Here is a 12197-nt window from a genome sequence, read left to right as displayed (position 1 = left end):
ATAGGGGGTCCAGTGGGACTGCCGCAGAACGGATAGGGGGTCCAGTGGGACTGCCACAGAACGGATAGGGGGTCCAGTGGGACTGCCACAGAACTGATAGGGGGTCCAGTGGGACTGCCGCAGAACTGATAGGGGGTCCAGTGGGACTGCCACAGAACTGATAGGGGGTCCAGTGGGACTGCCACAGAACTGATAGGGGGTCCAGTGGGACTGCCTCAGAACTGATAGGGGGTCCAGTGGGACTGCCACAGAACGGAGACTGAGAAAGGAGCGGCCCCTAAAGAGGACCTTCCCACCGAGTTATTGAATCAAACCGCGCTCTGCTCTAAAAACTAGAAATAAGAGTTCTAACATCGAACATATCCAAATTATGAATCGACACAAAACGAACCATTCAGCGCTCCTCCATAAAATGTGCAAATATTACCAAACCTACACCCCAAATCTTCAAATATTACCAAACCAGCACCCTTAAATCGTATAATATTGCCAAACCTACACCCCTGAATCTTAGAATTTTACCAAACCTACATCCCAAATTTTCATTACTACGAAGTTTACACCCCCGATTCTTCTAATATTACCAATGTACAACCCCAAATCTGCAAAAATACCAAACCTACACCCCCAAATCTGCAAATGCCAAACCTACACCCCAAACCTGCAATTGTATTAAACCTACACCCCAAACCTGTAATATTACCAAACTTACACACTAGACATGAGTACAATTAGGATTCCCCACCCGGTTATGGAAGATTTACCACCTTAAACGTCATTCCTTCCTGTGAGAGGTTCAGATCCTCCCCGTTTATTTGGGGTTTCCCTCTATGGAGGGGATTGTAGAACTGAGATGGGACATCTGCTGACACATGCTGCCTTCCAGCTCCTGAGTGAACCCTATGAATTTCTTCCCATCCCCCTCCTGTACAGAGTTCAGTCATTTGTCAGGCGGGGGTTACCAGTATGAGGTTTGACAGTTGGGGAAAAGCAACTGTCAGAGGTCAGGTGGTCTCCTCCCTCCTAGGGACTCGGTATCCCCAGACAGAGGCAGATCAGCAAAATTGGGCAGAATATGGACCTTTTACAGGTAACCCGGGACACCGGAGTTCTCATATTCTTGTGTCAATTGAGTTGTTGTGATTGGTTGGGGAGCGCAGGGTACTGTGAAATAGATTGAGCTCCGCCCACAATATGGCTGACACCACTGATGAACAGGCATGGAGTACGATGTATTGAGCTGTATGTCTAGGGGGGTTGGTGGAAGGGATTGCACTCCTTGTCATTGGGCCCTTCACCTGCCTTCTGATGACATCCACCAGGCAGAGCTCCACCCCCATGTCAGAATTATAGTGTGGGGCGGCAGTAATGTTGTTCAGAAATTTGAGGGTCCAGATAAAATTCTGTGAACACTTTCAGGCTTACTCAACAAGGTGATTCAAAGTGCGGTAACCCATAGCAACCAATCCAAAATCATCATTCTGAGGTGTTCACGACCAGGAGGACCCTCTTCAGGGGGGGCATAGACCTATGAATGGTGTGGGTGTGGGGAAGGGCATGGCAGGAATAGGGGATTACACCAGTGGGAGGGGCATGGCCTGGGTAAGCAAAGACATGAGTGGGAGGGCCATGTTCTGGGCAAAGGTAAGCTAAGACATGAGTGGGAGGGGCATTTACTGGGTCAGGGTAAAAATTTTAGACATGAGTAGGAGGGGCATGTTCTGGGGAAGGCTAAGCTAAGACACGAGTGGGAGGGGCATTTACTGGGTCAGGGTAAAATTAAGGCATGAGTGGGAGGGGCATGTTCTGGGTAAGGGTAAGCTAAGACATGAGTGGGAGGGGCTTTTTCTGGGCAAAGGTAAGCTAAGACATGAGTGGGAGGGGCATGTTTTGGGTAAGGGTAAGCTAAGACACGTGGGAGGGGCATGTTCTGGGCAAAGGTAAGCGAAGACATGAGTGGGAGGGGCAAGTTTCGGGAAAAAGGTAAGCAGACACGTGGGAGGGGGCATGTTCTGAGTAAGGGTAAGCTAAGACATGAGTGGGAGGGGCATGAGACATGAGTGGGTATGGGTAAGCAAAAACATGGGGGGGGGCATGTTCTGGGTAAGCTAAGACCCCAAGTGGGAGGGGCCATAGCCTAAGTAATGGTAAGCCAAGACCCAAGTGGGAGGGGCATTATATTCTGCCCTCCTACCCTGCTGTCCATGACTGAAGATGTCCTAGCAGCAGAAGCCGTGTCCCTAGAAGTGAGAGGACTGAACCCGGTGTTGGAGTCCTCCTTTATGATGGAAGGGCGATCATCTGATCCCAGTAAGCTGAAACCGGACTGGTTGCTTCACTTCCACACCTGTGCTGCCCCCCTTGCAGGGGTTGTAGAGGGTGGGTGGCGGGATGTGTAGAAGCCGCTTGCAGCCTGCCCCCCCCCCCTCCCCCGCCTGTGTCCTGTCTGCTGGCTGTGTGTGAGCTCCGTGTCACCTCTCCTTTGTGATTGTCTTCTCGCTCCTCTCTATAGTTTGCAGCTGGACCGCGGCCGACTCATCACCAGGTACCGTAAACTGCCACCATCCCCCCCCCCCCCCCTCACCCGCCCGTGTCTGCCACCGCTCACCCGCCCTCCTATCACCCACTAACACTGTATGTGCTGGGAGCCAATGAGAACGTCCGGGGCCGTCCGCCGCTTCATGTCAGCTTGTTGGGAAATTGATCAAAATTCATCAATTATCAATAAATTGTGAAGATTGGTTTTGATATTTCGAATGGGAAATGTAGTGAGATGATGGCGTGCGATCTCATTGGCTCCCGTCCTTGTGATGCATTCACTTACATAGGATTGGGGGGGGGGGTATTGGTGCACAGTCTGCCCCCTGCTGGCAGAGGGCACACTGACATGTCTCATGAATTGTGGGGAATGTTTAACTTTCAGCCAAATGTAAGAATTAGAAATGTTCAATCAGCGCCAGGATCGTCCATGGAGGCGCAGGACGCGGAGTTCCCTTATAGGTTCTAAGAGCCACTGCGCAATGCAAGGGCCTTACATAGATGTAATGGAGAGAAGTCTGGAGGTTGACACTGCACAGAGTACATTATAGACTTATTCCCCCCCCCCCCCCCCCGGCCTATCAGGTGGACTTCCTGGCCGGTCATGGCCTCTGGTGTTATGGACCCCCTAGAAGTGGCCCTAGAGACGGCCGGTCATGGCCTCTGGTGTTATGGACCCCCTAGAAGTGGCCCTAGAGACGGCCGGTCATGGCCTCTGGTGTTATGGACCCCCTAGTAGTGGCCCTAGAGACGGCCGGTCATGGCCTCTGGTGTTATGGACCCCCTAGTAGTGGCCCTACAGGTGGTCAGTCATGGCCTCTGGTGTTATGGACCCCCTAGTAGTGGCCCTAGGGTCGGTCATGGCCTCTGGTGTTATGGACCCCCTATTAGTGGCCCTAGAGATGGTCGGTTATGTACCCCCTAGTAGTGGCCCTAGAGATGGTCGATCATGGCCTCTGGTATTATGGACCCCCTAGTAGTGGCCCTAGAGACGGTCATGGCCTCTGGTGTTATGGACCCCCTAGTAGTGGCCCTAGAGACGGTCAGTCATGGCCTTTTGGTATTATGGACCCCCTAGTAGTGGCCCTAAAGATGGTCGGTCATGGCCTCTGGTATTATGAACCCCCTATTAGTGGCCCTAGAGACGGTCGGTCATGGCCTCTGGTGTTATGGACCCCCTAGTAGTGGCCCTAGAGACGGTCGGTCATGGCCTCTGGGGCCTCTCTGGTATTATAGACCCCCTAGTAGTGGCCCTAGAGACGGTCAGTCATGGCCTCTGGGGCCTCTGGTATTATAGACCCCCTAGTATTGGCCCTAGAGACGGTCAGTCATGGCCTCTGGTGTTATGGACCCCCTAGCAGTGGCCCTAGAGATGGTAAGTCATGGCCTCTGGTGTTATGGACCCCCTAGCAGTGGCCCTAGAGACGGTCATGGCCTCTGGTGCAGCCTTGTCACATGACCGGTGTTTTCCCCGCAATCGCACTCATTTTATATATGAAAGGAACCTTCGTGTGTGCTCTGCCCCCCAGTGGTGATTTGCTGCATCTGCATTGGTTGTAGTTGAGATTGGATAGAAAAGACGGCATTGGTTTCTCTGTGTTTTTTTAGGCTGTGTGTGTTGGAGGATTCTCCCTTTCTATAGAATAAGATGATTTCTATGTTCCCCTCTCCTATGTCAGCATTGCTGTCCTTCCTCTACCCGCTCAGTCTGTCTGCCAGGGATTTACTGAATAGCTGCTAATGGATGAATTCCCGTGTCTCCTCCTCCCACTCTGGGAGTCTCCGTCCTTTTGCTGCATCTTCCCCTATTCATTAGGAGACGCTCCTTGGGATGTCCATGGGAGGAGGATGGGAAATCCACACCGGTGTCCCTGAGAAGTATATAAATTGGGTTCCTTCTCTGCCAACCGATTGCTAAAACCAAAACCTGAAGTTTTTTTGGGGTGGCCCTTCTAATGTTTTAAGTTGTTCCACCTACCTGACAGAGGAGATTATCCGCTCCTCCTTCTCCTGCCCTGAAGTAGATTTGATTCCAGTATATTGTGTGTACAAGAACGGCTGACTAGACCTTTAATATACTATATATATTGTCATAGATCAACATCAGGCTGAAATGCCCCCCTGTTGTCAAGTGCCCCCTTTGTCTGGCTTAGATGCCCCCCCCCTTTGTCAGGTGCCCCCTTGTCTGGCTTAGATGCCCCCCCCTTCGTCAGGTGCCCCCTTGTCTGGCTTAGATGCCCCCCCCTTCGTCAGGTGCCCCCTTGTCTGGCTGAGATGCCCCTCCTTGTCAGGTGCCCCCTTGTCTGGCTGAGAAGCCCTTCCTTGTCAGGTGCCCCCTTTGTCTTGGCTGAGATGCCCCCCATTGACAGGTGCCCCCTTTGTCTTGGCTGAGATGCCCCTCCTTGTCAGGTGCCCCCTTTGTCTTGGCTGAGATGCCCCTCCTTGTCAGGTGCCCCCTTGTCAGGCTGAGATGCCCGCCCCCCCCCCTTGTCAGGTGCCCCCTTTGTCTTGGCTGAGATGCCCCCCCCTTGTCTGGTGCCCCCTTTGTCTTGGCTGAGATGCCCCCCCCCCCCTTGTCAGGCTGAGATGCCCCTTCTTGTCAGGTGCCCCCTTGTCAGGCTGAGATGCCCAATTGCTGGTAGTCCCTGGTGCCCCTTGTTTCTTGCTCCTTTCACATCGGATGAGGCACATGCCAGGGAGTTGGGTGTAGCGGGGGAGGGGGAGGGGGGGGGTTGTCAGGATTGTATATGTATGTTCTTATTCTGATTGCTGTGTAACTTCCCATTCACTCTCCCTTATCTCTGCTGTCCAATCAAGGGAGGATTCCGACCCATCCAGGTAAGACAATACTGCATTTCCTCTATACATGGACTGGAAGCAAGCCTATCTAATGGGCAGTAACCCATAGCAACCTGATTTGCTCTTTTATTGGCCTTAAGCAGTCATATTGGGGGAAGGTGATTGCCCATTGGCAGTGGTGGGGTTACATTTCATCTTGCTCACTCAGTAGGCTTTGAACCTGTACAGAGTTCCGTGGTGTCATCAGCCAATTACAGCTCTTAGTTAGTCTGACACCTCCCTACCCGGAGGGGTTCTGATTGGTTACCTATTTTAGTATACAGTAGTCCCCGTTGCTGTTATATTCGCTCTCTTCCTGTCCTGGGTACACCTTCAGTCTGTCAGTTACATGTGGAATAGTTTGTGGCCTCCACATCACCAAGGATGGAGAATTACATCGGTTTCTCTGCATTCTTCTCTTCTGCAGTTTTTCCAAAGGCCGCAGATCCAGCCGCAGCGTGCCACCATACAGAATAGTAACCCCTCCATCCGAACGGGTGCGCAGACACCCACCGCCGTCTATCAAACCAACCAGCACATCATGATGGTCAACCACGCCATCCCGATGCCATATGCAATGACGCAGGGTCCTCAGTACTGTATACCACAGGTACCAGAACCGTTCACTCAGCCTCCCCCGCCTCGCCCTCTTCACTTCTCACGCTCTTCTACTTTATCTTTTAGTATCGACACAGCGCCCCTCCCTATGTAGGACCTCCACAGCAGTATCAAGTGCAGCCTCCGGGCCCCAGTCCCTTCTACCCTGGCCCTGGACCTGGAGACTTCCCCTCCCCATACGGTAAGTACATGGAAGAGACCCTTTCTTCCATTTGGTGAATGTTTGTGTGCGAGTTATGGTGTTGCCTAGACTTTGATGTTCATGTTGGTTCAGGTCGATTCCATAGAAGGAAACCTTCTAAGATAAAGATCTTTAACTGAAGACTGAAAGCTTGTGTTTGGTCTTCTATAGAATAAGTAATACAAGATGAAGGAAGTCCTAAATCATGAAAGCAGGCCAACACGCTTTGCGAGAGACCTGGGTTCCCCCCTCTTCGGGAGCGAGAGACCTGGGTTCCCCCCTCTTCGGGAGCGAGAGACCTGGGTTCCCCCCTCTTCGGGAGCGAGAGACCTGGGTTCCCCCCTCTTCGGGAGCGAGAGACCTGGGTTCCCCCCTCTTCGGGAGCGAGAGACCTGGGTTCCCCCCTCTTCGGGAGCGAGAGACCTGGGTTCCCCCCTCTTCGGGAGCGAGAGACCTGGGTTCCCCCCTCTTAAGGAGCGAGAGACCTGGGTTCCCCCCTCTTAAGGAGCGAGAGACCTGGGTTCCCCCCTCTTAAGGAGCGAGAGACCTGGGTTCCCCCCTCTTAAGGAGCGAGAGACCTGGGTTCCCCCCTCTTAAGGAGCGAGAGACCTGGGTTCCCCCCTCTTAAGGAGCGAGAGACCTGGGTTCCCCCCTCTTAAGGAGCGAGAGACCTGGGTTCCCCCCTCTTAAGGAGCGAGAGACCTGGGTTCCCCCCTCTTAAGGAGCGAGAGACCTGGGTTCCCCCCTCTTAAGGAGCGAGAGACCTGGGTTCCCCCCTCTTCGGGAGCGAGAGACCTGGGTTCCCCCCTCTTCGGGAGCGAGAGACCTGGGTTCCCCCCTCTTCGGGAGCGAGAGACCTGGGTTCCCCCCTCTTCGGGAGCGAGAGACCTGGGTTCCCCCCTCTTCGGGAGCGAGAGACCTGGGTTCCCCCCTCTTCGGGAGCGAGAGACCTGGGTTCCCCCCTCTTCGGGAGCGAGAGACCTGGGTTCCCCCCTCTTCGGGAGCGAGAGACCTGGGTTCCCCCCTCTTAAGGAGCGAGAGACCTGGGTTCCCCCCTCTTAAGGAGCGAGAGACCTGGGTTCCCCCCTCTTAAGGAGCGAGAGACCTGGGTTCCCCCCTCTTAAGGAGCGAGAGACCTGGGTTCCCCCCTCTTAAGGAGCGAGAGACCTGGGTTCCCCCCTCTTAAGGAGCGAGAGACCTGGGTTCCCCCCTCTTAAGGAGCGAGAGACCTGGGTTCCCCCCTCTTAAGGAGCGAGAGACCTGGGTTCCCCCCTCTTAAGGAGCGAGAGACCTGGGTTCCCCCCTCTTAAGGAGCGAGAGACCTGGGTTCCCCCCTCTTCGGGAGCGAGAGACCTGGGTTCCCCCCTCTTCGGGAGCGAGAGACCTGGGTTCCCCCCTCTTCGGGAGCGAGAGACCTGGGTTCCCCCCTCTTCGGGAGCGAGAGACCTGGGTTCCCCCCTCTTCGGGAGCGAGAGACCTGGGTTCCCCCCTCTTCGGGAGCGAGAGACCTGGGTTCCCCCCTCTTAAGGAGCGAGAGACCTGGGTTCCCCCCTCTTAAGGAGCGAGAGACCTGGGTTCCCCCCTCTTCCTCCTCCTGGGAAGACATGGGATTCCTCCCCCTCCAGGAGAGACCTGGGTTTCAATTCAGGAGAGAACTTAGAGAGAAGTTAAGGCCAGAGTTCAGCTTTAATGAATGGAATGCCTGCTGCCTGGCTGTTTTCACTCTGTACACTACATAGCACACAGCAGACACTTCTATTTCAAATGTAAGCCCTGAAGAAGGGGATCCAGGGATTTTTAAAAAAAGTTTTGAAGTCTTTATCTTTTATCTTTAATCTTCTTTTTTTTCCCTTTGATGCTCTATACCGACTATTAGCAGTCTTGATTTCATTGCTGTATACACCACTGTGTCTTGATTTCAATGCTGCATACACCGTTGTACAGTTTTGATTTTGGTGCTGTATACAGCAATATCAGCCTTGATTTTGGTGCTGTATACACCTTTATAAAGTCTCGATTTTGGTGCTGTGTACACCATTATCAGTCTTGATGTCCGTGCTGTATACACCATTATCAGTCTTGATTTCCGTGGTGTATACACCATTATCAGCCTTGATTTCCGTGGTGTATACACCATTATCACCCTTGATTTCCGTGCTGTATACACCATTGTCAGCCTTGATTTCCGTGGTGTATACACCATTATCAGCCTTGATTTCCGTGCTGTATATACCAGTATACAGTCTTGATTTGGGTGCTGCATACACAGTTATATAGTCTCGATTTCGGTGCTGTATACACAGTTATACATTCCTGATTTTGTTGCTGTATACACAGTTATACTGTCTTGATTTCACTTCCTGTGACCTTGTGGTCTAGGCCTGACCTCACGAATATATCTTATGTTGTAGGAACCCCCTTTTACTCCAGTCAGCCGGTGTACCAGTCAGCGCCTATCCCTATAGTGCCTCCGCAGCAGCCACAGCAACCGCCACCTCCCGCCAAGAGAGAGAAGAAGACGGTGAGTGATCCACCTCGCTCATAGCGCTGCCGTATGGTGGCCATTATAAAGAAGCACTGCCCGCTCACATGGTCATTTCTCACATCTGTTTCCAGATCCGAATTAGAGACCCGAACCAGGGTGGCAGAGACATCACCGAGGAAATCATGTCAGGAGGTGGCAGCAGGAACCCGACTCCCCCCATCCTCCGGCCCAGCTCTACACCAACTCCTCCTCAGGTAAGGGAGAGGAGGCGGCAGGTCCTTATACCGGGGGGAGGGGGGTGTATGACGATGGACTGCACTTCTCTGTTTAGTGAACACCGGGGGCCATCTGTGTCCCTTCTCTGGATGGAGACACAAATTTAATGGTGGGGTTGGGGCTAAGTGTGTGGGGGGCTCAGAGAAGTGGAGGGTCTTCCTGTACATTGTAGTTATTTACAATCTTTGCTACAAATCACCTGTGTGGTTAGATCTGTAGACGATGCGCTCAGTTCCATTGCGTTTATTATCTACGTCCAATTGAAATAGACACAAATAAGCCACTTAATAGCAGAAAAGAGTCCCGTGAGTTCCCCTCCTCCAGAATCTGGCCTGGTATATTAGGAGTGCGTACAGGTGAAGGGTGACTGGCATTACCATACGTTCAGTATTTATCAATGGGTTATTGAGTGGGGAGGGAGTGCAAGCTCCTGTGTCCAGCATAGATCAGGATATAATGTGTAATGATGTGTGTGGATTTGTTGTTTCTGATTGTAATGTGTCTTTCTTTTCCTCCTTCTGCCTCTTATTTGTCTTTCTTTTCTTTTCTTCACCTTAAAATTTACTTAAATTGGATCCTTTTTTTATTTGTAATTCTGCTTTTTTGCTCAAATCTCCCGTCTGCCTTTCACAACATGCTTGTCTCACCACCTTCCTGAAACCCCACCGTGTCTTCCCCTCTCCTTGTAACCTTGACCCCGTCCTGGTCTCCTTGTAACCTTGACCCCGTCCTGGTCTCCTTGTAACCTTGACCCCGTCCTGGTCTCCTTGTAACCTTGACCCCGTCCTGGTCTCCTTGTAACCTTGACCCCGTCCTGATCTCCTTGTAACCTTGACCCCGTCCTGATCTCCTTGTTCCCTTGACTTGGTCTCCATCCTCTCCTTGTTCCCTTGACTTGGTCTCCACCCTCTCCTCGTTCCCTTGACTTGGTCTCCACCCTTTCCTTGTCTCCGGGTACCCTTGACCACATCGCTCCCCCACCTTTCTCCCCTCCTACCCTGAATCCTGTCTGTCCCTCCCCTGTCTCTTGACCTCCTCCCTGTTTTGTAATATTTCTGTTGTGCTCTTCGTGCCTTTGTTGCTTTTTTTGACACCTTTCTGTTAGTTTTTCTGTTCCCGCGCTCATTATCACCCTCTTTTGTACTTCAAATCCCAGCAGCTTCCTAGCCAGGTTCCTGAGCACAGCCCAGTGGTGTATGGGACTGTGGAGAGCCCTCATCTCACTGTCGTCAGGGACCCCAAAATAGGTAGGTACCGCTCGTCTTTCCACAGTGATCTGCAAAGAGAGAGGCGTACAGATGGATGTGAGAACCCATTCCACCATTCTTTGTGATTGGGTGCCAAGGGGTTGACTTGCACTATTGGGAACACTGGAATGTTGGATATCCATTTCAGCAGGGAAGGTAGTCACCTCACTGACACTGACTGGCTGCACCGAGGATCAGTGCCCTGATTATCAGTGTAGATGCACTGATAGGCAGCACTTGGAGGTGGCAATGATAGACCGCACTGACTGGCAGCACTGGTGGGCACAAAAGGGGGCTGCATTGATATACAGTGCCCTGATTTTCAGTGTAGATGTCCCCTGTATTGATTTGCCTATTATGGCTTTCTTCTCCTCACCTGCTGTCAGCGTGAGAAGAGGATTGCTGATAACCGACAAAACCTGTTTACACTGTGATCAGTTTGGACACAGCTGGTAACATGGTAAAGAGCCGATGTGATTGGCTCTTTACCCTGATCTGTGATGAGTTGTGTCCGAAGGACACAGCAATCACAGATCACTGCCGGTGCGTGCCACAGGGGGTGCGCGGCAAGCATGGCCACGACATCCTCCCATCAATGTACAACGCGATGTAGCCATCATTCTGCTATATTGCATTTGTGAAGGGGTTAAACAAGAGGAGCCCCTCAGGTATTTCGGTGTCCCCATTGCAGAGATTTCTCACTTTTCCTGTCTTGGTGACACCCTGTGTGTTCTCAAGGTGGGCTCAATCAAAATCACAGAGATTCAAAGCCTTCCCCAGCCCCATCCAAAACCTATATCTGTATATACTAAGCATTATTTTTAAAGCAATCCTCTTCTTTTTTTTTTTTTTCCCCCCCCCAGAGGAGAAGCCGAAATTGGACCCCGTGTTGAAATCATCTCCTTCCGCCCCGGTGCGCGCAGAGCCGACCACCTCCATAAAGTGCTCTACACCGGAGCAGATTGCTGAGCCTGCAGCGCCGGAGGCCAGACCTGAGCACCACCTGGCACCTGGAATACTGCCCAGCGTGGCAGCTGTGGTCACGGCTCCTGTGGTTGTAGCCACAGAGGCTTTCCCCTGTCACCTGGGGGACATGAGCGAGGGTGACAGCACCGCAGAGGAGTGCGCGTCTCCTGATGAGGCTATCGCAGAGGACGCCGAAGAGGAGCTATGCAAGGAACCGCCGGGGCCTACCGTAGCTGCTGAGACCCCGGTGACCCCTCAGGAAATGAATGGCATAAGCTATGAACACTCGACCGTGGACAGTGCTGTGGGTGATAAAGCAATGTTGGGGGAAGAGACTTCGCCGGATGTGCCGGAGCTGGCACCGTCGCCCCCTGTGGATACGAGTGTAGAATGCACTTCTCCTCCAAATGTGCCTCAAACGTTGCCCATACAGCCAGAATCGCCCCCTCCTCCTCTTATCGCTGCTGCTCAATGTACCACTAAGACCTCCCCTCCCGCCGCTCTTCTTCCAGCCCTGGGGTCAGACCACGCGGACGAGCAGGACGATGTCGGAACGCCCAGCTTGGACGGGGACATGGACTCTGTGAACGCAAGGCCGGCAGAAACTTACACAGAACTTGAGCCAAGCGTGACACTTCTAAGCTTCACCTCAAGAAAGAGTCCTGTGGAAGGTACGTGAGCTGCACACCTGGAGGTATTGAGAACACAGGCTACAGGGGGGAGGTGGTCAGATAGGTGGGGAGGGGCTGTCAGCAGTTCAGGTGTTGGGTGATAATATGGTGCCTTATGAGGGGGGGTAGTGTCAGCACAGCCAGTTACCCAACCCGGTGATGGTCCAACAGTCTTGGAATTCTATTTCATTTGTGCGTCCTGTTACAGGGCTTTCCTTTAAATTTAGAGGAGGGGCAACATACAGGAGCAGCTCCTAAAATTAGACTATCAACAAAAAGGTCATTTATTTCAGTAATTCAATTCAAAAAGGTAAACTCCTATATTTTCTATAGATGGGTTACACACAGAGTGAGAGATTTCACTCATTTCTTTCTTT

At 52.4% G+C, this 12197-nt stretch overlaps 1 protein-coding gene across 7 annotated transcripts in view; it reads left to right on the top strand.

The window, feature by feature from the left end:
* EIF4G3 (eukaryotic translation initiation factor 4 gamma 3) overlaps positions 1-12197 on the top strand; it is a 100269-nt gene that overhangs the window by 41956 nt on the left and 46116 nt on the right. For 2 of the 7 annotated variants that reach the window (XM_082273845.1, XM_082273851.1), the window contains 7 exons: positions 2513-2545; positions 5804-5986; positions 6061-6175; positions 8587-8696; positions 8792-8914; positions 10042-10183; positions 11047-11820. In XM_082273845.1, the coding sequence (XP_082129971.1) occupies positions 2513-2545; positions 5804-5986; positions 6061-6175; positions 8587-8696; positions 8792-8914; positions 10042-10183; positions 11047-11820 (1480 nt within the window). The remainder of the gene's footprint in view (positions 1-2512; positions 2546-5803; positions 5987-6060; positions 6176-8586; positions 8697-8791; positions 8915-10041; positions 10184-11046; positions 11821-12197) is intronic. The other 5 variants (XM_082273848.1, XM_082273847.1, XM_082273846.1 and 2 more) reach the window with 5 other exon arrangements.

The sequence above is a fragment of the Pelophylax lessonae genome (genome assembly GCF_965119305.1).
Source record: "Pelophylax lessonae genome assembly, chromosome: 12".
NCBI lineage: Eukaryota > Metazoa > Chordata > Amphibia > Anura > Ranidae > Pelophylax > Pelophylax lessonae.
The sequence above is the reverse complement of the archived record's forward strand: the minus strand, read 5'-3'. Positions and strand labels throughout refer to the sequence as shown.